The 24,475-nt window shown below is 56.7% G+C and overlaps 1 protein-coding gene and 1 long non-coding RNA gene across 2 annotated transcripts; one reads left to right on the plus strand and one right to left on the minus strand.

The window, feature by feature from the left end:
• Nucleotides 1-119: 119 nt before the first annotated feature.
• Onecut3 (one cut homeobox 3) lies at nt 120-14,820 on the minus strand. The gene is made up of 2 exons (XM_087908745.1): nt 13,632-14,820; nt 120-409 (listed from the first exon to the last, which is right to left on the minus strand). The coding sequence occupies exons 1-2, from the start codon at nt 14,818-14,820 to the stop codon at nt 120-122; spliced, it is 1,479 nt and encodes a 492-aa protein (XP_087764871.1).
• A 4,368-nt stretch (nt 14,821-19,188) lies between these two features.
• LOC125417592 (uncharacterized) lies at nt 19,189-21,154 on the plus strand. Its single transcript, XR_007237172.3, has 2 exons — nt 19,189-20,177; nt 20,554-21,154. It is a non-coding gene; the product is annotated as an uncharacterized LOC125417592 (long non-coding RNA).
• Nucleotides 21,155-24,475: the final 3,321 nt, after the last annotated feature.

The following is a 24,475-nucleotide window of genomic DNA, read 5'->3' on the forward strand; positions in this document are numbered from 1 at the left end:
GGTCCCTGTCCCCTGGGGGTGGGTGGGACTTCCTTTGGCTGGGTGGGGGAGGGGCCCCCATCCCCAGGGCTGGGGTGTGCGATTCCCTGGGGCTGGGGTGGGGGTGGGGGGTGGAAGGCTCAGGCCTTGGAGAAGGTGGCAGTGGCTGTCGCGGTGCCCGGAGTGGCACCGGGCTCCTCAGCCCAGCGGTTCATGCAGCGGCGTCGGGCGTTCATGAAGAAGTTGCTGACGGTGTTGAGCTCCAGGCCCAGCTGCTGTGAGATGGTGGCCTGCATCTCCTTGGACGGCCGCTTGTTCTCCTTGAAGATGGCAATCAGTGTGCGGCGCTGCAGGTCCGTGAACACCAGCCGCTGTTTCTTGGGCTGCAGAGCCCTGTCCTTTTGCTGATCCTGCTCCTTGCGCTTGCAGGCTGTAGGAGGGACAGGGGTGAGAGAGGACACCACGGGGGGGGGGGGGTGAGGGGACGGGGACCGGAGCACGGGGCCAGGGAGGTGCAGGGTACCAGAGCCAGACCGAGTCAGGGAGCAGAGGGCACACATTGGAAAGGTTCAGAGGATGGAGAAAAGGGAAAGGGGAGAAGAAGGAAGAGAAGGGTCGTTAGCAGTGTGAACAGGACCGGGGTGGGGGGAGATAGGCAGCCACAAACGGAGGACGGAGCCAAGCGATGGCATCTAGTTAACACAAGCATGTCACAGTCAATCCCTCCAGCAAAGCCTCCCTCCCTCCCGGGGTGACCAGTCCCAGCTTCCTACTGCAATCCCAACATGACCCCAAGTACGGAGGGCCTAGCCCCCTGCCGTGCCATGGTCCCACCTGGGGACTGCTGGGGACAGGATGGGACTCCTGACTGTGAGATGGTTGACTCTAAGGCCATGAGCTCTACATCAGGTCTCAGCAAGCAAGTCACAGGTCTGACCATCTCAGGAGCAGAGGACGCTGAGTTCACAGCCCTTGTCTTCTGCTAGCCTAGAACCCCCCAGGGAGGGGCTGGGAGTGGGGCTCAGAGGTAGAAGGCCTACAAATTGGAGTTAGCATGTTTGTCATCGGGTCTCGATGACATTCACAACCAGATCAAACAGATGATCAAATAAGGGAGGGAAGAGGGTAAAAGAACTTGCCACCCAGGCCTAGTGACCAAAGTTCAATCCTTGGAACTTGCACAGAGGTAGAAGAAGAGAAGCAAATCTAAAACAATGTTCTTTGAGCTCCGCTCCGTGTGCACCATGGCCAGTGTATCCACACGCACATCACACACACACACACACACACACACACACCACAACAGTAATAAATAAGATAAAATGTAATGTAAATGCATAGGTGTGATGGTTAAAGTAACTGTCAGACTGACAGACCCTAGAATCACCCAGGAGCTGAGTGTCTTGGTTTGTCTAGGGAGTGGGAAAGCCTGCCCGCTATGGGTGGCCCGGCCCCTAGGCTGGATCCTGGGCTGATGGTGGAAACTTAGCTGAGTCCCAGCATGCATGCCTTCACTGACTTCTGACTGAATGTGGTGTGAACATCTCCCCGAGCGCCTACAGCCTCTCTTCCCCATGGTGATGAACTTGCAGCTATCACCAAGCAACCCTTGCTCCCTGGAGAGGAAGAGAGGAAGAGACCAGAAGGAGTGAACAAGTAGAAACAGACAGACACATCTCTGGGAACAGACAGAAATTTCCTAAAGCTTCCGAAAAGGAAAGACAAGTGCCATGGAAACATCCAAAATCAGGATGACTTTGGGGGCCTCAGAATCTAGGAGAAAAAAAATTTCAGGGTCAAAGCTGGAGGCGGCACTTGCGGCTCTTGCAGGGACCTGAGTCCAGGTCTCAGCCAGCACTTCAGATCTGTAACTGACGCTCTGGAGAGTCTACTCCCTCTTCTGGCCTTTGTTAGAATTGGTACACACAGAGATGCACTCATACACATAATTAAAAATAAAAATAAGAGCCAGGCGGCGGTGGTGCACCCCTTTAAACCAAGCAGTTAGGAAGGCAGAGGCAGGTGAATCGATGTGAGTTCTAGGCCAGTCTGGTCTACAGAGGAAGTTCCAGGATAGCCAGGGCTACACAAAGAAACCCTGTCTTGAAAAACCAAAAACCCAAAAAAACCAGATCTTTAAATTAAAGGTATGGGGGCTGGTGAGATGGCTCAGTGGCTAAGAGCACTGACTGCTCCTCCAGAGAACCCAGTTCAATTCCCAGCACCCATATGGCAGCTTGCAGCTGTCTGTAGCTCCAGTTCAAGAGAATCTGACATCATTATACCAACACACATGAAATAAAGCTAAATAAAGTTTAAAAAATAAAAATAAATTAAAGGTGTGTGCCACCATGGCCTGGCATAAGTTATTTTAAATTTATTTTTATGATCATTGGTGCTTTACCTGCATGTGTCTGTGTGAGGGTGTCAGAAACTCAGACAAAGGACAGCAATAAGACACAAAGAGTTTGCCTCAGTACTGGTCCACAGCCACCCTGATCCACACGGTCCTCCACTGAGACTCCCTCCCAGGTGGACCTGAGACATTTCTTTTTATATATATATATATATATATTTATTATGTATACAATATTCTGTCTGTGTGTATGCCTGTAGGCCATATCTCATTACAGATGGTTGTGAGCCACCATGTGGTTGCTGGGAATTGAACTCAGGACCTTTGGAAGAGCAGGCAATGCTCTAAACCACTGAGCCATCTCTCCAGCCTGGTCCTGGGACATTTCAAACTGACTGTCAATGCAAGCTGCGTGGGGAGGCCCTGGTCTCCATCCTGAGCCCTATATACATGCACATAGATCTGGTCCCAGTAGAGCAGGTGGATGGACAGAAGGGGCCACGCATGCATGAGGCTCCTCCGGACCTGACTGTGTTACCATGGTCACAAGAGACCAGGTGCTCATCCCTGGACAAGGGTACAACTGGAACCAGCAAGGTGAGGAAAGCAACAATAGTCCAAGCTTTTAAATTCTACCCATCCACCATCCAAACATCCACCACCCATCCACCCACCCACCCATCCATCTGTTCATCCATCCACCCACGCACCCACCTATCCACCCACCCATCCATCCATCCACCCACCCACCCACTCGTCCATTCACCCATTCACCCACCCATCCACCCATCCATCCACCCACCCACCCATCCATCCACCCATTCACCCACCCACCCACCCATCCATCCACCCATCCATTCACCCACCCACCCACCCATCCATCCATCCACCCACCCACCCACTCGTCCATCCACCCATTCACCCACCCACCCACTCGTTCATCCACCCATTCACCCACCCACCCACCCATCCATCCACCCATCCACTCATTCATCCACACACCCTCCCGCCCTCCCCTCCCCCCTCTACTGTCAGTCTCCTTCAATCCTGCCCTCCCTTTCCCATGGTCTCCCCTATTTTCCACCAGTGTTCTGCTGCCTATCACCCGCATTCCACAACCCTCACCCCTGCTGCCCATCCCAGCTTACTCTCCTTTCTTCTCAATCTGCACCACATGCCACGGTGTCCTCAAAACCCGTCATCCCCAGCATGATCCCCACTCCTCCGGGCTCAGCACCTGGGGCTGCAGCCAGGGCCGATCAGCCTTCTGTGTGTGGACAGAGAGCACCACCCGAGGGTGCTGAGGCTGCTGCAGGGCTGGGGTGAGTGTGCAGGTCTCTCTTTTCAGTAGCAGAACCAACCGAGACACAGTGTTCAGTGCCTGCCACCTACTGAGTCTTCCTGTCGCTCTGTCCCTATACAAGCCCCCTTGAGCGCCCTTCTGTCCACACTTGCTTTTTTCCTTCACCAAAACAGGGTTTCACCAGGCAAGATTTATTTTTATTATTTTTAACTTTGTGGCCGGGAAGTGGTGGCAGCGCACACTTTTAATCCCAGCACTTGGGAGGCAGAGGCAGGCGGATCTCTGTGATGTTCAGGGGGAAAAAAAGTGTGTAGATGTGTGTCTGCGCTGGGGCATGCGCAGAGAGTGCAGGCGCCTGTGGGGCGGCATCGGGACTCCTGGAGCTGGGTTGGGAGCCACCATTCGGTGCAGGGAGCTGAACTCACTGCCGCCTCCGCCACCAGGAGTGCTCTTAGCCAGGGAGCCTTCTCTCCAGCCCCTCACCTTGGTTTTTGAGACAGGCTCTCTCACTTGGACACCTGGAGCTTGTGGGTTAGGCTAGACCGGCCCAGGATCTCCTGTTGCTGTGTCTACAGAACAGAGAATACGACCAAGTGCTTCCACGCCCTGGCTTTAAACCTGACATTCATTCATTCATTCCTGTGCCCATCCACTTCTCCCATCGTCTTGCAGTTCCCATTGTGTCCAGCAGAGGGAAGCCGCCCCCATCTATCGGGTTGTGTCCTGAAGGAATACCCTCGAGTTTGGGGTGGAATCTGCTTAGAACCCTGGAATTGCGCGGAGGGTGCCTGGGTTTCTTGTTTTTCTAGAGACACTAGGGTGCATAGATCACCCAAGGTCCAGGTCCGACGCATGGCTGTTCTGGGGTTCCCAGGCTGGACTCCCTTTTTTCCATTGCTAGGCAGTGGCAGAAAAATATTTAATGAATTGGGGAAGAGAAGAGGCCCCCCAGCTTCACAGGGGGCTGTGTCTGAGAAGAGGTGACGTCCGGGTCTCATTTCTCATGTTGCCATGAGGACCCGTTATTAGCGAGGTCTCACACTCGTCAGCTTTCTGGGATCTTCCCTTAGAAGCCGCAGGAACAGACTGGACAGCTCCTATGCAACCCTTAAAGCCCAGCCTCATCGGCCCCTGCCCCAGGAAGCCCTTTCTGTCGCTGCCTGCAAAGCTTTGGCTCCATCACTGAAAAAAAAAAAAAAAGTTCCGGGGCTGGGGCTCGGTGGGAAGAGTGCCTGCCTGCCCAGCCTGCACGAAGCCCTGGTTCCATTCCCAGCATTAAATAAAACAGGTGGCGCCTGCCTGTCCTGTCTCCTCTCAGTCTTGGAGAGGAAGACACAGACAAATCAGTTCAAGGTCTATCCTTGGCTACTTAGGGAATTGGAGGCCTGCCTGGGCTACATGAGACCCTGCCTCATAAACCATTTTTTTTTTAAAGAAAGCAAGCAAATAAAAAGGTATCCAGGTGTCCCTTCCCAGTCCCCCATGTGCGCAGTGCCCCACAGGTGCCCCAGTCACTCTCACCCACGCCCCCCCCCCCAACTGCCCACCAAGGCTGTGAGCAGCCCAGCGGTGCGGTGCTGCGCGGTGCGCCGCTGCGCGGTGCGCCTGTTCCCTCCCCACACTCCTGCAGCCGACAACTCAATACCAGCCTGGTCTCCGGCTGGGATGATGGCCGGTTTCCTTGGCGACAAGTCCTGCCCCACCATCAGCTGCAGGGCGGGGGCAGGTGTTGGGACCAGGATCCCTCCTCATCACGGTGACTCAGCCCAGCGAGGCTGCGCTCCCCCCACCCTCCCAGCCAGGCGGGCGACTCTGCCAGGGTCACAAGTCCCCAGGGCTGTTAGAAAGGCGGTCCCTGGAGCCACCTCAGTCGGTCCCACCACCCTCCCACCGGCCTGCTCTCCCTGCGCTCTCTCACTCCCTCCCTTCCAGAGGGTTTTAACGTCTCCATTTTTCAAAGTCTTATCTGGAACCAACAGTCCACACCCACTTGGCCTGCCCCTCCAGAATGAGGGGCACTTGGGAGCTGAAGGGTCACAGGGTGGGGTCACCCACAGGGGGCAGCCAGGGGTAAACCGAGTCAGCGAAGAGGACACAGCCCACAAACTTGGATATACATACATACATACATACATACACACACACACACATATATATGTATACACACACACACACACACATATATGTTCTCACTCCTGTATCCCAAGCTAGCCTAGAACTCCCGGCCATCCTTCAGTCTTGGTCGGTGCCAAAGCTGACAGGCCTGTGCCACCATGCCAGGCTGAGCTCCGCCGCCCTTTAGAGTCATTTGCAGGAGGCCAGGTGGCAGGTGGGAGAAGAATTAGAAAAAGATGGCTGGAAAGGAAACAGGTGCCTAGGGAAGCAGAGAAAAGCTGACCCAGAACAAGCTGGGCAGTGAGTGAGCAGATCAATTGTTTGTGAATTAATCCACTGATAAGGGTTCCGCGTCCCCGGAAGTACGTCCTGGCACCCAAGGGTGGCCACAGTTTTCAAACACCTGACTGTGGGCTGGGCTGGAGCCCAGCAGTGAGAAGCCGCAGGCCGGTGGCAGGGTGTGGACTAGTGGGTCCCTGGGGAAACCTAGAAAGCTCCTCAGCTGAGCATCCATTGGGACCCTGCAGAATATGGAAACGTATAATAATAATAGTAATAGTAATAATAATAATAATAATAAGGCACATGCCAAGAGAACTGGGAGTCAAGTTCATCGGCAGCTGCCCTGAGGTGAGGTTTAAGGTTAGGGTTAGGGTTTGGGCTACAGGAGACTCCCAAAATCAAATCGGAGTTACTTTTCAAAGATTTGTGTGGTCCAGCCAAAGGGAGGAGAAAGGGCAGGTGCAGCGGGAAGGAGGGTAGGCTGGAGGGCTGTGCCCTCTCCCAGCACCATGGATCACCAGACTCTCTGCTCAGTCAGTGCACTAACTGCCTTGGATTTCCGGGCTCCAGAGCTGGTGACCTCCCCAGGCTCTGGACATGAGGGACGGGACTCCCCAGACTTTGGACGTGGGGGGCACACCAGGCTTTAGATGTGGGGGGCGCCCCAAGCTTTATATGTGGGGGACACCCCAGGCTCTGGACGTGGGGAATTCGTCCCTGGCTCTGGACGTGGGGGTGCATCCCGGGCTCTGTACATGGGGAGGCACCCAGGGCTCTGGACGTGAAGGGGGGACACTGACTCAGAGTTGGGGGCACCGTCTCAGAGTGGGGCGTCTGGGTATAAACAGAAACATGGATCGCTTTCTGGCAGCCTGGGCACAGCGTCTCAAATTGAGCAATCCTGTACCCCAACAGCACAGGGTCCCCAGGCCTCTTCCCCTGGGGTGTTCACATCAGGGACCTCCTGCCGCCTCTTTAGCCGGTTCTCTTTCTCTCTATGAGTGGCCATAATTCTTTAAGTCCCTCCGCTGTCTCCACTGGCATGGCTCCCAGATGAGGAAGGGTCCGGGTCACTTTGCCTAGGAGAAACTGAGGCCACAGGTGTCTCAGAGCTGCCTAAGGATCACGTGAACCTCTCAGTCACCACCCCCCTCCGGGCCCAGCCCCGCCCCTCCCCCTCCAGCACAGCCTAGGGTATTGATCACGGCCTATTTTTAATTAAAAACTTGATTCAAACCAGCTTGAACTCCCTGGTTAAAGCAGGCTGTGTGCAGGCTAATACAAAGGGGCCGCGGGGGCCGGCCAGCTTCTGGCAGCCTCCCCGATTTCGCTGCCTCCTGGCTTTTGTTCCTCACCTGTCCCAAGCCACCCAGGCCAGCCCTATCCTCCGGGAGGACTGAGGGGGTTGCCCTGGGAAGATGCCTCACGCAACTTAGGGGCTCGGGCTGGGTGGGGAGTGCAGCCAAGAGATCGGCTGGAAGAAAATGGTCCTTTGTGTTTCAGGTTGGATTGGCAGGATCTACAGTGCCTTAGTTCAGGCGAGGAATTTAGTTAAAAGGGGCTTAGGTTTTTCTGTTCTGGGGGCTGGAGAGATGGCTCGGTGGTTGAGAGCACTGGTTGATCTTCCAGATGGACCCGGGTTCAATTCCCGGCACCTACATGGCAGCTCACAGCTGTCTGTAACTCCAGTTCTAGGGGATCTGACACCTTCACACTAATGCACATGAAATAAATTCAAATAAATTTTTTTTTAAAAAAAGTTTTTCTGGTTTTTGTTTGTTTGTTTTGTTTTGTTTTGTGAGACAGGGTTTCTCTGTGTAGTTCCGACTGTCCTGGAACCTGCTTTATAGACCAGGCTGTCCTTGAACTCACAGAGATCCACCTGCCTCAGCATCCTGAACACTGGGATTAAAGACATCAGCCACCTTCGCTCAGCTAAAACTACATTTTGTTTTGTGTGTATATGAATGTGGCTGGGGTCACAAACGGGTTCTCTCCCACCATGTGGGTCCCTAGGATTGACCCCAAGTCCTCAGGCTTGGCCTTTCCCCGCTGAGCCGTGAAAATGCCCCCTCAAGGGGACTTTAGAACTAGTGATTTGGAGGTCAGCCCAGCCTCTTGCCAAGCAGTCATGGGGCCAATTGTCTACCTGCCTGTCTACCAGACTCTGGTGTGGTCACAGGAAGTGGCTATTGGTCTGAAAGGTGTGAACTTGGCCTCAGACACCGGCTGAGGCTCGTGCTGGGACACTGGCATCAGGAGGGGACAGGAAGTTACAGTGTCCAGTTGAGTCACAGCCTTCCTTCTCCCCTGAGGGTCTCTGAGAACTCCTGGGCCATGAGGATCCCTGGGCAGTGTGTGTGCACGCGCGCATATGTTTGTGTGTACCTGTGTTCCCGTGTTTCCAGGACAGCTCCCCAGTGCCTGGGCTGCTGTCACCTCCCTGAGAGCTGGAGGCCCAGCACAGGCCTCACAACCCCTGGTGTGCCAAGGGCTGCCAGCTACTGCTCTGTGAGGGACCATGTCTTTCCCTCACCAAGAGACACCCAGCTGATATCTTTCTCTCTGTTTCTGCAATGTCCTAGAGCCCCCCACTTCTCAATCCCCAGTGAGGGGCTGGGGGCGTGGTCAGGGGTGGGCATTTCCTTAGCCTGCAGAGGAGGCCTTGGTTGTAAATCATCCCATTGCGATCTTTGAGGAACTAGCAGGTCAGCAGGTCCTTATCCTGAGCAGGTTCTGTGCTCAAGGGCAAAGACTCTCGTTTTAGGGGCTTCGAGCATCCCCTTGGGAATGGTTAGCCCTGGGGACATGGCCTCCAGGTTCTGTGTATTCTCTGTGGGCACCTGCAATGGCTCCACTTTTTGTTGTTGCTGTTGTTTTTCGAGACAGGGTTTCTCTGTAGCTTTGGAGCCTGTCCTGGAACTCACCTTGCAGACCAGGCTGGCCTCGAACTCACAGAGATCCACCTGCCTCTGCCTCCCGAGTGCTGGGATTAAAGGCGTGTGCCACCACTGCCCAAACAGTGTCTTCACTTTCCCCATGTGGGCTTGCGCCACCCACACACCCAGTACCTTCTCAGAGTCCCTGCTGCTCTCTCAGGGGCTTGCGTGACTGTTCCCATTTCTCAGATTAGGACACTGAGGCTGAGACCTTTGTCAGACAAGGATGAGACAGGTGAGTACAGCGTTCAGAACAGGCTTTCTACCACCCTGTGGGTGCGGGGCCTCCTGTGGGGGGGTGTCTGTCAAGGGCCTCCTGTGTGTGTGGGTGTCTGTCAAGGGCCTCCTGTGTGGGTGTCTGTCAAGGGCCTCCTGTGTGTGTGGGTGTCTGTCAAGGGCCCCCTGTGGGGGGGTGTCTGTCAAGGGCCTCCTGTGGGGGGGTGTCTGTCAGAGGGCCTCCTGTGTGTGTGGGGGTGTCTGTCAAGGGCCCCCTGTGTGTGTGGGGTGTCTGTCAGAGTATCTGACATTTACACAGGGATGAGAGGCAGGACTGTAGCTCAGTGGGGAGCGTCCTGGACTGACATGCATGGGGTCCTAGGTCCAGCCCAGCACCACATAGACCAGATATGTTGGCACATGCCTGTCACCCCAGCACTCAGGAGGATCAAGAGTTCAGGGTCAGCCTCAGCCAGCCTGGATTACCAGGAAACCCTGTGTCAAACGGTAGGAACAGGGGACCCCGCTTGGGTTCGGTTCTTTCTCTAGCCCAGCCCCCACTGGCCTCCCTGTCCATTGCTGATGGCCAGCTGCCTCTGCACCAGTCCCATGTGGACCTCCAGAGAATCAAGCATCCCACAGAGCCAACCTTGTTTCCTGCCTCAACTTCTACTCCTTGCTCTTCTCCACCTGTCCATACCCTGGGCTCTGCTTCCCTTCCCGTTGTGTAGCAACCCTGGGGAAGAGGTTGAAGAAGGGGTGTGTGTGTGTTCATGCACGTGGTGTGTGGTGGTTTGTATGGTGTCTATGTATATGTATGGTGGTGTGGTGTGTGTTCATGCATGTGGTGTGCGTGTATGTTATGTATATGTATGGTGTGTGTATGATGTGTATGGTTTGTGGGGGTGTGTGCGCGTGCATGTATGTATGCATGCATGTGTGTATGGTGAGTGTGTGATGTGTATGGTTTGTGATGTGTGTGCATGAGTGTGTGTGTGTGAATTCCTGTCCCCTTCTTTGAATGTCTTATTATATATGTATATTTTTTTCTGATCAGTTACAAAAAAAAAAGAATTTTTTTCAGTCCAGAGTTGCAATTTAAACAATATTTGAAGCCGGCCGAGGCTATCGACCTGCACGGTGATGAATCACAGACGGTAATTCGAATTCATCGACCGCCCCACCCGCCAGGAGCCTCCCCTCCCCCAGCCTGGCTCCCATAGTCACAGTTTGCGCTGTTGCTGGGGTATCTGTGGGGGGGGAGCAGCTCAGAGAGGGGACTCTGGGGTGGGATGGGAGCAGATACAAATGTCCCCCCAGAATGGTGGGAAAATGTTTAGGGGAGCCTGAGTCTGGATCCCCAGTGTCTCCTCCCCATGCACACAATGCATGTTCTACATTGGGGAAACTGAGGCTTGTGCACACCGAGGACAATGCACACTGCAGTAGGGATGAGATTCTGGGGCTCTTTGCTGTGTTGCTTGGGAAGGACAAAGAAAGGAAGGACCCTCAGTGGTCTCCAGATGAGGGAAGGGAGGCTGGGAGGCTCTCCTGGAGCTGGGGGGCAGGAGCAGCCAGGGGACCCCCAGGTCGAGCTCAGCCACCTTGGCCGCCATGGCTCCTCCCTTTCTTTGTCTCCAAAGCTCCTTTCTGTTTCTTTCTGCTTTGGTCTCTTTCCCTCTCTCCATCCCTCTATTTTCTCTGTCTCTCCAACTCACCTCTCTCCACCTCTCTCTCCCTCTCTCTTCAACTCATTTCTCTCCATCTCTTTCTCTTTTCCTCTCTCTTTTCTCCCTGTCTCTTCTCTTCCACCTTTCATTTCTTCTCCATCTCTCTCTCCTCTGTCTTTCCGTCCATCCATCGATCCATCCATCCGTCCATCCATCTATCCGTCTATCATCTATCTATCTATCTATCTATCTATCTATCTATCTATCTATCTATCTATCATCTGTCTGTCTGTCTATCTATCTAAATATCTATCATCTGTCTGTCTATCTATCTTTCTATCTATCTATCCATCTATCTATCCATCCATCCATCCATCCATCTATCCATCTATCATCTATCTGTCTGTCTGTCTGTCTGTCTATCTATCTATCATCTGTCTGTCTGTCTATCTATCTAGCATCTGTCTGTCTGTCTGTCTATCTATCTATCTATCTATCCATCCATCCATCCTCCATCCTCTCCCCTCTCCACCTGGTCCCTCACCATCCCTTTCTCTCACTGTTTTTTGCAGGACTCTCAGGTTGATAGTACTGGGGACAATGTTTCCTAGTGAGGCTGTGACTTGCAAGGAGAATTTCCCTCACGGGCTCATGGAAGCCAAGGTCCAATTTTGCCCCAAGTAGACACACAAGGGGGTGATGCTCCCGGTCTGGTACTGGTGTGGGGACACCTGCAGGCCTCCGGCTGTCACCAAGACACAGTATGTTGAAGGGATTTGCCTGACTGCCTCCACCACCCCCTAAACACCACAATTTACCGCCACTTAGCTGCTTTTCATTTGTGCAGGGACCAGAACTAAAGACTGGGACCTAATGACCCTGGTTGGGCTGGCTGCCACTTCTGGCTCCAGCGCCAGAGTGTGGACCCTAAGGTAGGTCTGGAATCGGCCAGGTCTACCATCTTGCGTTATCTACAACAGTGTGTGCCCCATGAGTGCTCCTCTGAAGCGCCCACACGTCCACCGTATATGATACAGTCCCCGAGGAGGAGACCTCGGTCACTGCAGCAGCTCAGACAAGGACGAGTCTGGCCTCAGTTTCCTGTCTGTAATAACACAGAGGGCCAGCAGCCTTGGTGTTGATGTGAATTTAGACTAAGGCTCTGGGACCCTGTACCCAATAGATGTCCCAAGGCACCTGCGGTGCAGTTGCCCTTTGTATGGTGTCCACAAAAGACCAACTGAACACTACCTTGACCAGCATGGCCGCTGAAGGTGACAGTCAGGTGGGTTCAGGGTAGGGAGTGTCCCTGTGTGTCCAGGAGAGGAGGCTTTACTTTCAGAATTCACAGAACACAGAACTTGGTGACAGTCCCCCAGCAGCTTGTGGCCCAGAACTGCACTGGTCCCTGGCAATCCTGCTTGAGGACAGTCAGTGAGGTGGAGAGGGGCTGCGTGCTGAGACGCGTTATCATCCAGCAACAAGACCCTTCAGATAAACCTGTTTCTCGCCTGCCTACCGATCTCAAGCAGTCATCACGGAAGACTCCCAAGGATGGGGAAACTGAGGCTGGCTGCAGGAGGCCGCACAAAACTTGGAATGTTGGGACAGGAGCAGGTGTCTAAGGCTTCTACCCACCTGGTACCATCCAGTAATTCCCCCCCACCCCAAGCTTGCAGGGTGGCCTGGGGAATACAGTCAACCTGGTGCTCGGCTCGCTGGCTTGCTCGAGCCTCAGGGGCGCCTTCCTGAGCCCCGGCTGCCCCGCCCCTCTCTGTGTTTGTGTGCAGAGGGATCGATGACTCTCTGGAAACCGCTATTGTCCCTAGAACGGGGTACACAGCTCCCTCCCCACCGCCCAGAGAAAAATGCTCTGCCTAGACCACCAGCTCTCTGGCACCTCGCAAACACACAGGTTGTAGGGTACTTGACACACACACATCCACTCAGAGATAGGGTGGGAGCAGATAGATTAGACCAAAGGAGGAGACAACGGGTTCCCCAGGGGCTGGCTGGTATGCCTGTGTGGGGGAAAGACTCAGGCAAGACACGAGGGAAGGAAAGAATAAAGAGAGAATGGGCTGGAACCCGAGCACCGGTCCAAAGAGAGCGACTGCCATTTGTCCCGATGGGATGGAGAGAAGTAGGAAGGGGCCCGGGGAGCCACCGCGGATGTGAAGGCCTCTGCTGGATGCCACGGAACCCAGGGTCCCATGGGTCGCCCCTCCCCCCATCTCAAATGACCTTTGCCAGCAGCCAGAGGGGGGAGGGAGAGGGGACTAGCGGATCGATCGGTGGCAGGGGTTGAGCTACACAGGAAGAGAGATCGGTGCTGGGGCTGGGGCTGGGGGCCGAGAGGTGGCCAGGCCTTGACTGAGCATAGTAAGCGACCCGGCGCTTTTTGACTGGGTGCAGGGAGGCGCCGGTGGGCCCTCTTGCACGGTGGCTATGAGGAGGGGAGTGGCACCTTCTGGTCGCGGGGGACACACAGGATCACAAACCGAAGGAGTGTACCGCGCGCGCGCACACGGTTCTACGCGAGGGCTGTTTTAGTTTAGCCCCCAAAGACACTAGACACCCTACACAGTCCCCCAAGACCAGGGACGGCGACGACGGTGCGATCTTGGCGGTGTAGACCCGAGGTCATCCTCCTAGGCCAGGGGAAACCCCCAGCCGACCGAGACCCACTCTCCGAGGCCCTAGATAGTCAGTCCCTCACCCTAAGCCAGGTGTGTCCCCCAGGGCCAAGCCTCTAGGGCCCTCGTCCCTACCTGCTAGGCGCAGCGCCGACATGCGCTGGAACTCGGGCTCCTGCAGCCACTTCCACATCCTGCGGAAGGTCTCGCGACCGGACTTGAGCTTGCTCCAAGGCTTGGGGTTGCGCAGCAGGTCGGAGAGGGTGCCCTGCGAGCGGCACAGGATGCGCTGCGCGAAGATGGCCTGCGGGATGCTGTAGCGCTTCAGCTCCGCCGTGATGCGCTGGGCCACCTCTTTGGTGTTGATCTCTTCGGCTGCCGCGCCGGCTCCCGGGCCGCTGCCGCCTCCGCCGGCGCCACCGCCCCCTCCGGGGCCACCGCCACCTGAGTGAGGCCCGTGCGCCCCAGCCGCGGCCAGCCCGCCCAGCGGAGCCAGCAAACCCGCGGCCGCTCCGCCAGCCGCCCCGCCGCCTCCCGCGCCGCCGCCGCCTCCAGGAAGCCCTCGGGCCAGCGCGTCCTCCGCGCGCCCCAGCAACGCGGCGTGTGGCTCGAAGGCGGCGGGTGGCAGTAGTTTGTCCCCGGCCAGGTGGCCCGGAGCCCCGTAAGCGGCGAGCGGCGGCGGAGGAGGCGGTGGCGGCTGCGGGGCGCTGTGCAGAGCCGGGGGCAGCGCGCTGGGCAGCGGCGACAGTGGCGACCCCATGGTGGGCAGCTCCTTGCCGTAGGGCCCGTAGAGGTGGCCCACCGAGGCCAGTGCCGCCCGCTCGTCGCGCATGAGGGTGAAGCTGCCGCTCACGCTGGCCGCCAGGCGCTGCGGAGGGGGCGGTGGCGGCGCGGTGGCCGGGTGAGGGTGCGCGTGCGGGTGGCCTCCGTGCGCCCCGGCCACCGCGTGCTGGTGGAACTTATCTGCTACGGCGGCCAGCGGCGGCAGGTGCTGCAAGGGCGTGAGCGTGGTGTAGGTGCCACCCAAACCTGGGCCCTCGCACGCCATACCCATGGCCGGGTGCAGGGGACCAGCCAGCTCCCCACGGAAGTCAGGGCCACCACCCGCGGCCCCTGCAGCTCCCGCGCCCCCGGCGCCCCCGCCCCCGGCGCCACCACCGTCCAGCAGGCTAGCCATGCCCGCCACCAGGCCCGGGCGTCCCGATGCCACCAGGCTTCGGTGTTGGGCCGCAGCGGAGCGCGCGTGGCCGGGACTCAGCAGCTCGCCAGCTTGAGCGTGTGTCACCCCGTGCAGCCCCCCGAGGCTCTCCAGGCTCAGCTCCATCCTGGGCGCCCCTCCGTGCGCGCTCAAGGCCGCTGCATGTTCCCCACCCACTGGCCGACGCTCCAGGTGGCCGCGGCTGCTGTCCCAGTCGCTCAGTGCTCTCGCCCGGCTTAGGCTGCTGCGAGCAGCGGCCACCAGGATGTGGCGGGGCGGCCGCCGCCGGCGCCCGGGCCCGGGTCTGACGTCAGCGCCCCCGCCCATTGCTCCGCCTGCACCCACCAAACCCCCTGGAGCTCCAGGCTGGCTCCTGGGTCCCCCCATTTTGCTTGCCGAGAGAACCCGAGCGATTGGGGGAGGCGCCCTAGTTGAGGCTGGGTATAAGCGTCTCATCTTTGTGCCTTTTAATCTCTGGCCCGTATGGCCCTTCTGGCACACCCCCTGAATCCTTGGGGTATGATCACAGTACCCCCAACTCAGCTGATACCCCATAAGAAAGCTGTGGCTCTTTTTCAGGCTCAACCAATATGCATAAAATAATAATAATAATAATAATAATAATAATAATAAAACCTCTGCGGGAGGTGAAGTGGGGAGGTGCGGAGGTCCGCAGAACATCACGATTTATATTGGCCTCAAGTACAAGGAAAAGCCGGTCTGGGACTCAGTTTCCTCAGTTGTGGAATTGTCCAGCCTCAGGTCGTTCAGAAATCCCTCTGGAGCTGGGGCGTGTATCTTTAACCCCAGCACTCAGGAGGCAGAGGCAGGCGGATTTGGGAGAGTCCAAGGTCAGCCTGGGCTACACAGCGAATTGCAGTGCAGGCAGGGTTACTTAGTAAGATCTTCTATCAAAAAAACAGAAAACCTTCCCAGTGGTAGGGGGACATGATGGCACACGCCTTTAATCCCAGTACACAGGAGGTAGAGGCAGGCGGATCTCTGAGTTCGAGGCCAGCCTGGTTTACAGAGTGAGATCCAGGACAGTCAACAGTACAAGAGAAACCCTGTTATGAAAAAAAAAAACAAATAAAAGAAAGGAATGAAGATAGGAAGGAAGGAAGGAGAAGAGAAGAAGAAGAAGAAGAAGAAGAAGAAGAAGAAGAAGAAGAAGAAGAAGAAGAAGAAGAAGAAAAAGAAAAAGAAATTCCTTCTAAATCCAGCGTGTGTGACTGCCTCTTGCCCACACTGTGCCTGGGGTCTAGGGATACCTTGGCTGAGGTCACCTGCAGACCTGCTCGGGGTTTTTCCTGAGGCTGCGGGGAGCCTAGGAACTCTTTCTCCAGCCTTTAGACAGGGAGGGAGGAAGGAGGGCTCTCAGGGGACATATCTTCTGGGCCCAAGGCGCCTGGAGACAAGATCCCTCATGGATGGGTAGAGATCCTAGAATGGCCAAGCCAGGCCCTCGGGGGTCCAGAGTCTAGGTCAGGAGGGGACCCCAACTTTGTTCCAGCTCTTTCTCTCTTCCTTCTTTTCCCTGCCCACTGTCTAGGGCGACTGCCAGGGTCCATTCTGGAATGGGGAGTCACTCCCTCTACAGGGAGAGAACCAAGTGCCCTAAAATGTCAGATGCCCACTTATGTGAGGACTCCTCCCCCATCAATGCCTTGGTCTTGGGCTATTGGGCTGAAGAGACAAGGCAACCATCCCAGTAGTGGATGTGGACAGTTACATTGTGTCCTTGCTCCAGGCAGCACCAGAGCCTTCTGTGTTCCTCAGTTTCCCTTTCCACTCTGACCCCGTGGGAGCAGAGGAGCTGTGGAGGAAGGAAGATCCGTGTGTGTGTGTGTGTGTGTGTGTGTGTGTGTGTGTGTGTGTGTGTCGGACCCAGGGCTTCCTGCTCACGGGCTCGGCAGACAGGGCAGAAGAGGACGCAGCAGGTAGTACATTTATTCCGGTCCAGCTGTTTAAAGCCCTGGGAGAAAGGCCCGCACCCACCACATCTGCCTGCTGCCGCCTTGGTCCCTGTGGGGCAGAGTTGCAGAGTGTATGTACTCTTTTCTGTTTGTTTTTACCCAACCACCTACCCAAAGGTCAGAAGCCCGAGGATGTTCTGATATGGGATGTCTAGACAATTTGGGGGTACACACGTCTTCCAGATAGAATGGCGGAGGCGAGGAGAGGGACCGATCTCACCACTTGGGTTTCCTCTCCATGTAGTGATGAGGTAGGGGGTACCGGCTGTGGCCAGGCTTACAAGTCTGAGGTCCCCAAGTCTACTCTGCCACATTACAGATAATTAAAAATAATCGTGGGGTGTGGAAATCAATCCTGCACCGTTAGCCGATAGCATCCAGGGCTTCAGGAAGTGAGGAGCGAGCAGAGCCCTGGGAGCCCAGCAGGCAGGGGGCTGACGGGGTGTTTGTGACTGGAGAAACAAGAGGTGGCTAGATGCTCCTGTCGACCGGTTGGGATGATGCTAGCCACCTGCGGGTGGGGGGCTCCTGTGGAGGGGGTTGGGATGGTGCAACCCCGTCTTCATTCCCTCCTGTGCTGGTTCTTGTTTTAAGTAATAACCAAGGTGGATTTTCTTCCTGATGAGGGAGGAATCCATTTTGAGAGAAAAAAAGAAGTTGATGGGTGACGTCGAGAGGAGGGGGGTATTTCTGTTGAATCAGAACCCTCGGGTGCCACACACGCCCTTTTGAACGGCCTAGATTTAGAAGGGACCTCTCAGCCCCACGAAGGGACTTTTTCTGGCGTGTGTGTAGCCTGTGCTTAAATCTTCTCAGAGAAACCCTTCTCTGCAGGGTCTGAACTCTCTCTGAGAGATGGAGTAAAAATCTAGGGGTCCCTTCAGAACCGCACTGCTTCATCGTCCCCCCCTCCGCCCCAGAACTGGCCTCCCCCACGTTAGTAATTAGTAAAATAGAATTGAGTGGGGCCACGGGGCATGCGGGTGGCTGGGGCCTGATCGATCTTGGGTCATTAGCAAATTGAGGGTGGAGGAGGAGTGCGCTGGAGGGGGGCAGGGCGCCCCCATCTCCATACCCGTGGGGATCTAGGACAACTCATGGAAGCTCCCAGTGGGAAAATCAGAGGTGGAGTCCAGAAGCCCAGGAAAATGGCCCTCTGGGTGTCTGGAATGTGCTGGGCTGCTCCAAGCTGACACTGGCTGTCTCTGTGCTCAGCCCAAGTATGGGAGGTTTCGGGGTCTCGATTTCCGGGAGCGCTGTGAGGGTCGGGTGAGCACAAGCATCAAGGGTGTTGGGGGGACCTGCACGGGCTGCGCGGGAGGAGCGGTTGGCTGCCCCTTCAACCTCCAGGAGATTCCTCAACGGTCCTTGTCTGACGCCCTCATTTTAGCTAAAAATGGATGCAGGGGCTTGAAACACCCAAAGTTGTGCCTTGAGGTGGGTCACCCACCCTCCCCCGACAGGTCATGGTTTATTATTTCCCACGGAAATGAGAGTCTCACCCGCTGCACACCTGTCCCCGCTATTCTCACCCGGGACGCTGGCGACTGTCTCCTCCAGTTCAGTAAGAGCTGGATGGCCCGCAGGTCCCCGGGCCAGCCTTCCCCAAACCTGCAGGCTTTGCGAATCTGTTCCCCACAGCGCAGCGCCTGTCCTCCTCCGTTGGGGATGTGCTAAGGGTGGGTGTGAGATGCATGTGATGAGAACAGACGAGAGGTGTCGGGTCTGGGGTGGTCCCGAGGTTCTCTGTCTGGTGTTGGGGTTGCACGGTTGCACACATATTCTGAGTGTGGTAGGGGCTCACCCAGGGCACACGCGGCACCCCGAGATCTCTGCACCGCCCTGGCCTGTGCCGGCTTCGCCTGTGGCAACTCCCCCGGGCTGCTCCGCGACAGCTGCGCCCGATCGATCCCCGAAGGCCCCGCGTCTCCATCGAATCCGCATCGCTCTGGGCCGCGCAAACACCCGCTTGTTTGCAGCGGCCCCAGGGGCTGCGCGACCGCATGCCGGTGCAAGGACCCTCAACTTCTCAGGTTCCAGGACCTCAGTGGCGGGGAGAGATCCCCATTCTAGACCAGGATCTGCCGCCACCCTTGCCTGCCACCCTGCCACTCGGTTTCCCACCCAGAAAGCAACCGTTGGCGCTGTGGGACCCCAGAGGAGAGAGAGGGCCCAATGCTGTTCTCTGAGCCACCTGATGCTTCCCTCTGCTCTTCCTTTGTCCTTCCCCCCCCCCCCCCCCGCTTCCTTCTCTGACGGGGTGGGGTCTCCTGTAGCCCAGGCTGCCCTCAACCAGGCTCCTGACCTTCCAGCCTCCTCCTGGGGTGAGGACCTGCAGACCCTGCTTGTCTCCTCCAGTCTCTCCACCATGAGATTGGGGAAAATGAACTGTCCTTACGGTGGAGATTGGGGAAACTGAGACCTGATCTGGGGCTACCGGAGGGCGGGCAGGAGCAGGGACCAGGTAGGGGCCTCCTGGATGCCCCCACTCTGGGGTTCGCGTCCACTTGAGTTGAACAAGGAACTCCCCGCGGCGAGGTGCTGCCAGTCCAGGACCAAGCACTGTGCAGGGCTGAGGGGACTACAGAGACCCCCTGCCCACAGCGTCCTGCCCCGGGTGGCCCCGCGGGTCTCTCACAGGAAAGACACCCTGAAGTGTCCCACGGTGCCTGGGGAGGTCTGCTGGAGCCCTAGCCCAGGAGAGGACCCACCGCCAGGCGCACGTGGGCCACCCCGGATGGCGTCTGGCCCTGAGCCTCCACAGCTTGGCTGGAGGCAGAGAGCGGGTGAGGCCCGGCTGGAACGCGCCATCAACGCGTCATTTATCAGAACACACCCGGCCCTTTCCGCCGACCCAGAGGGTGGGGAAGGAAGGCGCGTCCCCGAGGACAGCTTGGCGAGGCTCCTACGTCTGTCTTCCCTTTGGTATTGAGCGAAAAGGGTACAGTTCCATGGGACGGGAACTGCACCTGCAGAGTTGGCGGAGGAGGTCGCCAGCCACTGTAGAGAGCGGGCCTCTCCCCTCCCTTGCTGGGGAGGGGAAGACAAACGCTACCCCTCCACCCAAGACAGGACTAGGGCAGCAGCTTTTCCTTTCTGGAGCCAGAGGTCCTAGCGGCTGGGTTTTGTAGGATCTGTAGGAGTTTGGGCCCGCAGAAGGGGCTAACAGCACTGGAGGCAGAAGTCAGCCAGCAGCCTAGTTCAGGGATCTCACCGGCCCACATCAGGAAATGTTTGGTGAGTGAGTCAATCAGATAAAGCCAGGAACTAGACTGGGGTGGGCCAGACGGAGAGCCAGGTTCTGCGTGGTGCTGAGCCCAGAGGACAAGGGGTGGAAGCCGGCTTGGAGTTAGGTCCCACTGGCCCCCTGGGGTGTCCAGGTCGACCCAGCGCTGAAGGGTCAGCCTTGACTGGCACCGTGCCTCCTCCTGCCACCCACCAGTCAGAAGACAGCAGCCTGAAATGAGAATTCCCCAGAGTCTCCAATGTCCTGGACCTGCTTGTCAGGTGGATTAGCCCCCCCCCGACCCCCGCTCGGGGCCACAGCCACAGGGGAGGGGTGGAGAGAGTGGACCCTGGGAACAGACGCTGGAGCTGCGGGGGGGGGGCTTCCTTCTCCCTGGCCTCAGTTTCTCCCACTGGGCAAGCAGAGAGACAGACCATGGGCATTTTGGGGTTCTGGGAACCCAGCTTACCTCCCTCTTGTCCCTCCGTTCTCGGCTGCCTCCCCCCCTCCTCCCTCCTCCCCAACAAGCTCCTTTGTCTAGGCTAAGTCGCAATCACTGTGACAAACCCCTGGCTCCCTCTTCCTCCCCCTCCACTTCTAGGAGACTGCAGATTGGCTGGGACAGGGAGCATAAGGCAACCTCTGGTTGTTTTACAGATGGGGAAACTGAGGCACATCCAACCACCTGCTTCCTAGAGCAGGTACCTCTCAACTGAAGGCCCACGGTGACCAACACCACAGCCCTGTACCCCTGCAGGAACGTTGGGGCGACTGTTTCAGCTGCCCCGCAGGCTCTGTCTGCAGGGTTGCTTAGGATTTGACCCACAGCACGGACTCCTGTGGAGCCTCATTTCCTCCTGGACCAGCGCTGTCCCAGCCTCCACTGGGGATGCTTGCTAGAGACACAGGAAAGATCTGTGGCAGATGGGGCCTCCCAGGTCCACCCAGCCTCAAGGGGAGCCAACCAAGGAGTGGGGAGTGGAAACTTCACCCCAACCCCTGGCATCCATGTACCCAAAGAGTCTTGAATGCTCATCCCAATCTCCCTCCCCCATCTCTCCCCAAATCCTGCTGCATCTCAGAAAGCCCACCAAATGATGACCCCCTCCCCAGAGATGCTCAAGACCTCGCCCTCAGGGTATTTAAACTGCCCACCAGAAAACAGCATGGTGGGTTTGTGGTCTTCCTTCCCTGTCTCCTCTCTGGGGGCTGGAAAATCACCCAGGAGCGTTGTACCCATTAAACCTGGGCTTTTTCTAATTTGGTTCGATTTGGTCTGATTTGGACTGCTGTGTCGGCAGAGAGGCTTCTGGGTACACAAGCTTTTCATGGAGGCTGGGAAAATGGAACTGGGAGGGTGGAGAAGGCTGGGAGGGTGGAGGGTGGGAGGGTGGAGGAGGCTGGGAGGGTGGAGGCTGGGAGGATGGGACTGTGAGGGTGGAGAAGGCTGGGAGGGTGGAGGCTGGGAGGATGGGACTGTGAGGGTGGAGAAGGCTGGGAGGGTGGAGGCTGGGAGGATGGGACTGTGAGGGTGGAGAAGGCTGGGAGGGTGGAGGAGGCTGGGAGGGTGGAGGCTGGGAGGATGGGACTGTGAGGGTGGAGAAGGCTGGGAGGGTGGAGGCTGGGAGGATGGGACTGGGAGGATGGGACTGGGAGGGTGGAGGCTGGGAGGGTGGAGGCTGGGAGGGTGGAGGCTTGGAGGGTGGGACTGGGAGGGTGGAGAAGGCTGGGAGGTTGGAGGCTGGGAGGATGGGACTGGGAGGATGGGACTGGGAGGATGGGGCTGGGAGGGTGGAGGCTGGGAGGGTGGAGGCTTGAAGGATGGAGGCTGGAAGCTGGGAGGGTGGAGGCTGGGAGACTGGAGGCTGTGAGGGTGGAAGCTCCCAGAGGAGCCCTACAGCTGGGATTGATTCTCCCATCGATCTTAGGGGAGCTGGAGCCAGCAAGGACGGTTCCATACTGGGAGGCAGGGGGAGTAGAGGAAGAGAAGGGGGAGGAGGGGGGCAGGGAGGCACCTTCTTCCTCATCCAGGCCCAGCAGAGCCTCACTGGTGAGCAATTGGGACAGATTCTGTGGTGGGGGGGAGCAATGTTGCACCTACCCTGGCAGGGCTGAGGCTGCCTGTTGTAGCCTGCTGGGTTCTTCCAGATTCCACTTCTGCCTTGTGTTCACCCTGATTTTTCCCAAGAGACCTTACTTCGATTTCTCTCCTCCTCATCCCTCCATCTTTGGAGACAGGGTCTTAAGTAGCCCAGGCTGGCCCCAATGCACTAAGTAGCTAGGGATGACCTTGAACTCCTGATCCTCCTGCTCAGGCTCTGATACACAGTGAATTCCAGTCCGGTCTGGGTTTTGTGGGTGCTGAGCCAACCCTCCAACCCGACTACAGGAATTTTCAATGCAGTGTTCCCACCGGAGGGGTCTCAGCATGTTGAGAGCCTGTGGGCGTGTCCGTATGAGCCTGTGGGCGTGTCCGTGTGAGCCTGTGGATGTGTCTGTGTGAACCTGTGTATGTGTGTGTGTCCCTGTGAGACTGTACTCATCTGGGAAGAATCCCTTTTCAAAACTGCTTTATTTTCTGTGTATGTGTACCACATGCATGCAGTACCAATCCTTGCCAGAAGGGGGCGCCAGGTCCTCTGGCGTTGAGTGACAGCTGGTTGAGAAACTGTGGTGCTGGGAATCGACCTCTATGCTCTGCAGAGCAGTGTGCACTCCCAATTGGGAGCCGGCCCTCCAGCCATGGGATCTTTTCTCTTTTTCTTTTGTTTTTTTGAGAATGATCATGAGATGTAGTCCTGGTTGTCCTGGAATTTGCTCCGAAGACCAGGTTGACCTTGAATGCACAGAGATCCTCCTGCCTCTGCTGCTGAAATGTTGGGATTAAAGGTGTGTGCCACCACCGCCCTACAAGGGCATGGGTGTTACCTGCCTCCTCCTTAGAAGCCAAAGAGATGGAAGTGGGAGAGACAAAACAAAAACTAAGACAAGGTAGCCATACAAAATAAGACAGGATTGAGGTGGAGACATCGGGTTGGGGAAGCCAGCCCTTCAAACCCACAGCAGCTGCTTTGAAAGGCTTGACACCAATGGGACATAGTTTTAGTTCTGAGCTCCCCAGCAGGCAAGGCGAAAGGCTTGTGGCCTGGGTCCCAGAAGCCATCTCTCCTGTGTATGTGACAGGGCAAAGGTGTCACTATTGCCCCTATGTGTTGGACAGTTAGACCCCCGTCACTGTCAAGGTGACCCAAATCAGAATCACCTGGGAACCCGGACGTCAGCCTGTCAGACTGTCAGAGTGGCGTTTCCTTCATTGTTAACTGTTGTTGGAGGGCGCAACCCACCGGTGATGCTGTCCTTGGGCCGGTGGGCTGAGTCAGAGGACAAGCTGAGCCAGCCTTGGGGAGCGGACTGGACTCGGGAGCGCCTCCTCCAGGGCCTCAGCTGCAGCTCCCTCCTTGCTGGAATGTGAGCCATAAGTCAAATAAATGCTCTTCTCCCTGTGTGCTTCCCCACACGGGAACTAAACCTTTTTCCTCTGCTCCTCTCTCACTACCTAGTACAGTGAGCTCCAACACAAGGAGCGGAGTGCACACACACAAGGAGCAGAGTGCACACACACACATACAAGGAGCGGAGTGCACACACACACACAGGGAGCGGAGTGCACACACACACAAAGAGTACACACACACAAGGAGCGGAGTGCACACACACAAGGAGTGGAGTGCACACACACACACAAGGAGCGGAGTGCACACACACACAAGGAGTGCACACACATACAAGGAGTGCACGCACACACACAAGGAGTGGAGTGCACACACATACAAGGAGTGGAGTGCACACACACAAGGAGCGAAGTGCACACACATACAAGGAGTGCACGCACACACACAAGGAGTGGAGTGCACACACACACACAAGGAGTGGAGTGCACACACACACACAAGGAGTGCACACACATACAAGGAGTGCACACACATACAAGGAGTGGAGTGCACACACACAAGGAGCGGAGTGCACACACATACAAGGAGTGGAGTGCACACACACACAAGGAGTGCACACACATACAAGGAGTGCACGCACACACACAAGGAGTGGAGTGCACACACACACACACAAGGAGTGCACACACATACAAGGAGTGCACACACACATACAAGGAGCGGAGTGCACACACACAAGGAGTGCACACACACATGAACCCTTCCATTGTCTTTTCCACACTACACAGGGTCTTGTGCCTCAGTTCCCACAGCTGCCCAAACACTCCCAACCACCGGGAGATGATTTCAATCTTTAGCCCAGGCTAACCTTGAACTCACTATGCAGCTGAGGAGGACATTGAATTTCTGAACCTCCTGCCTCAGCTTCTGAATGCTGGGGTGTGTGCCCAACTCTTACTGAGAGGTGATCTGAAGTCCATGGGAAGATGGTCATAGTTCTCTAAGGACACAAAGCCACTGCACACAGGGACCCCCGTTATCCATGGGACCAGTGCCAAGAGGGAGAGTCTCCCGCTCACAATGTCTCTGGTGGGGAACCTGAGGCAGAGAACGGGGCGAGCAAGGGC

This window comes from Myodes glareolus, chromosome 8 (genome assembly GCF_982192425.1).
Source record: "Myodes glareolus chromosome 8, mMyoGla1.1, whole genome shotgun sequence".
Taxonomy (NCBI): domain Eukaryota; kingdom Metazoa; phylum Chordata; class Mammalia; order Rodentia; family Cricetidae; genus Myodes; species Myodes glareolus.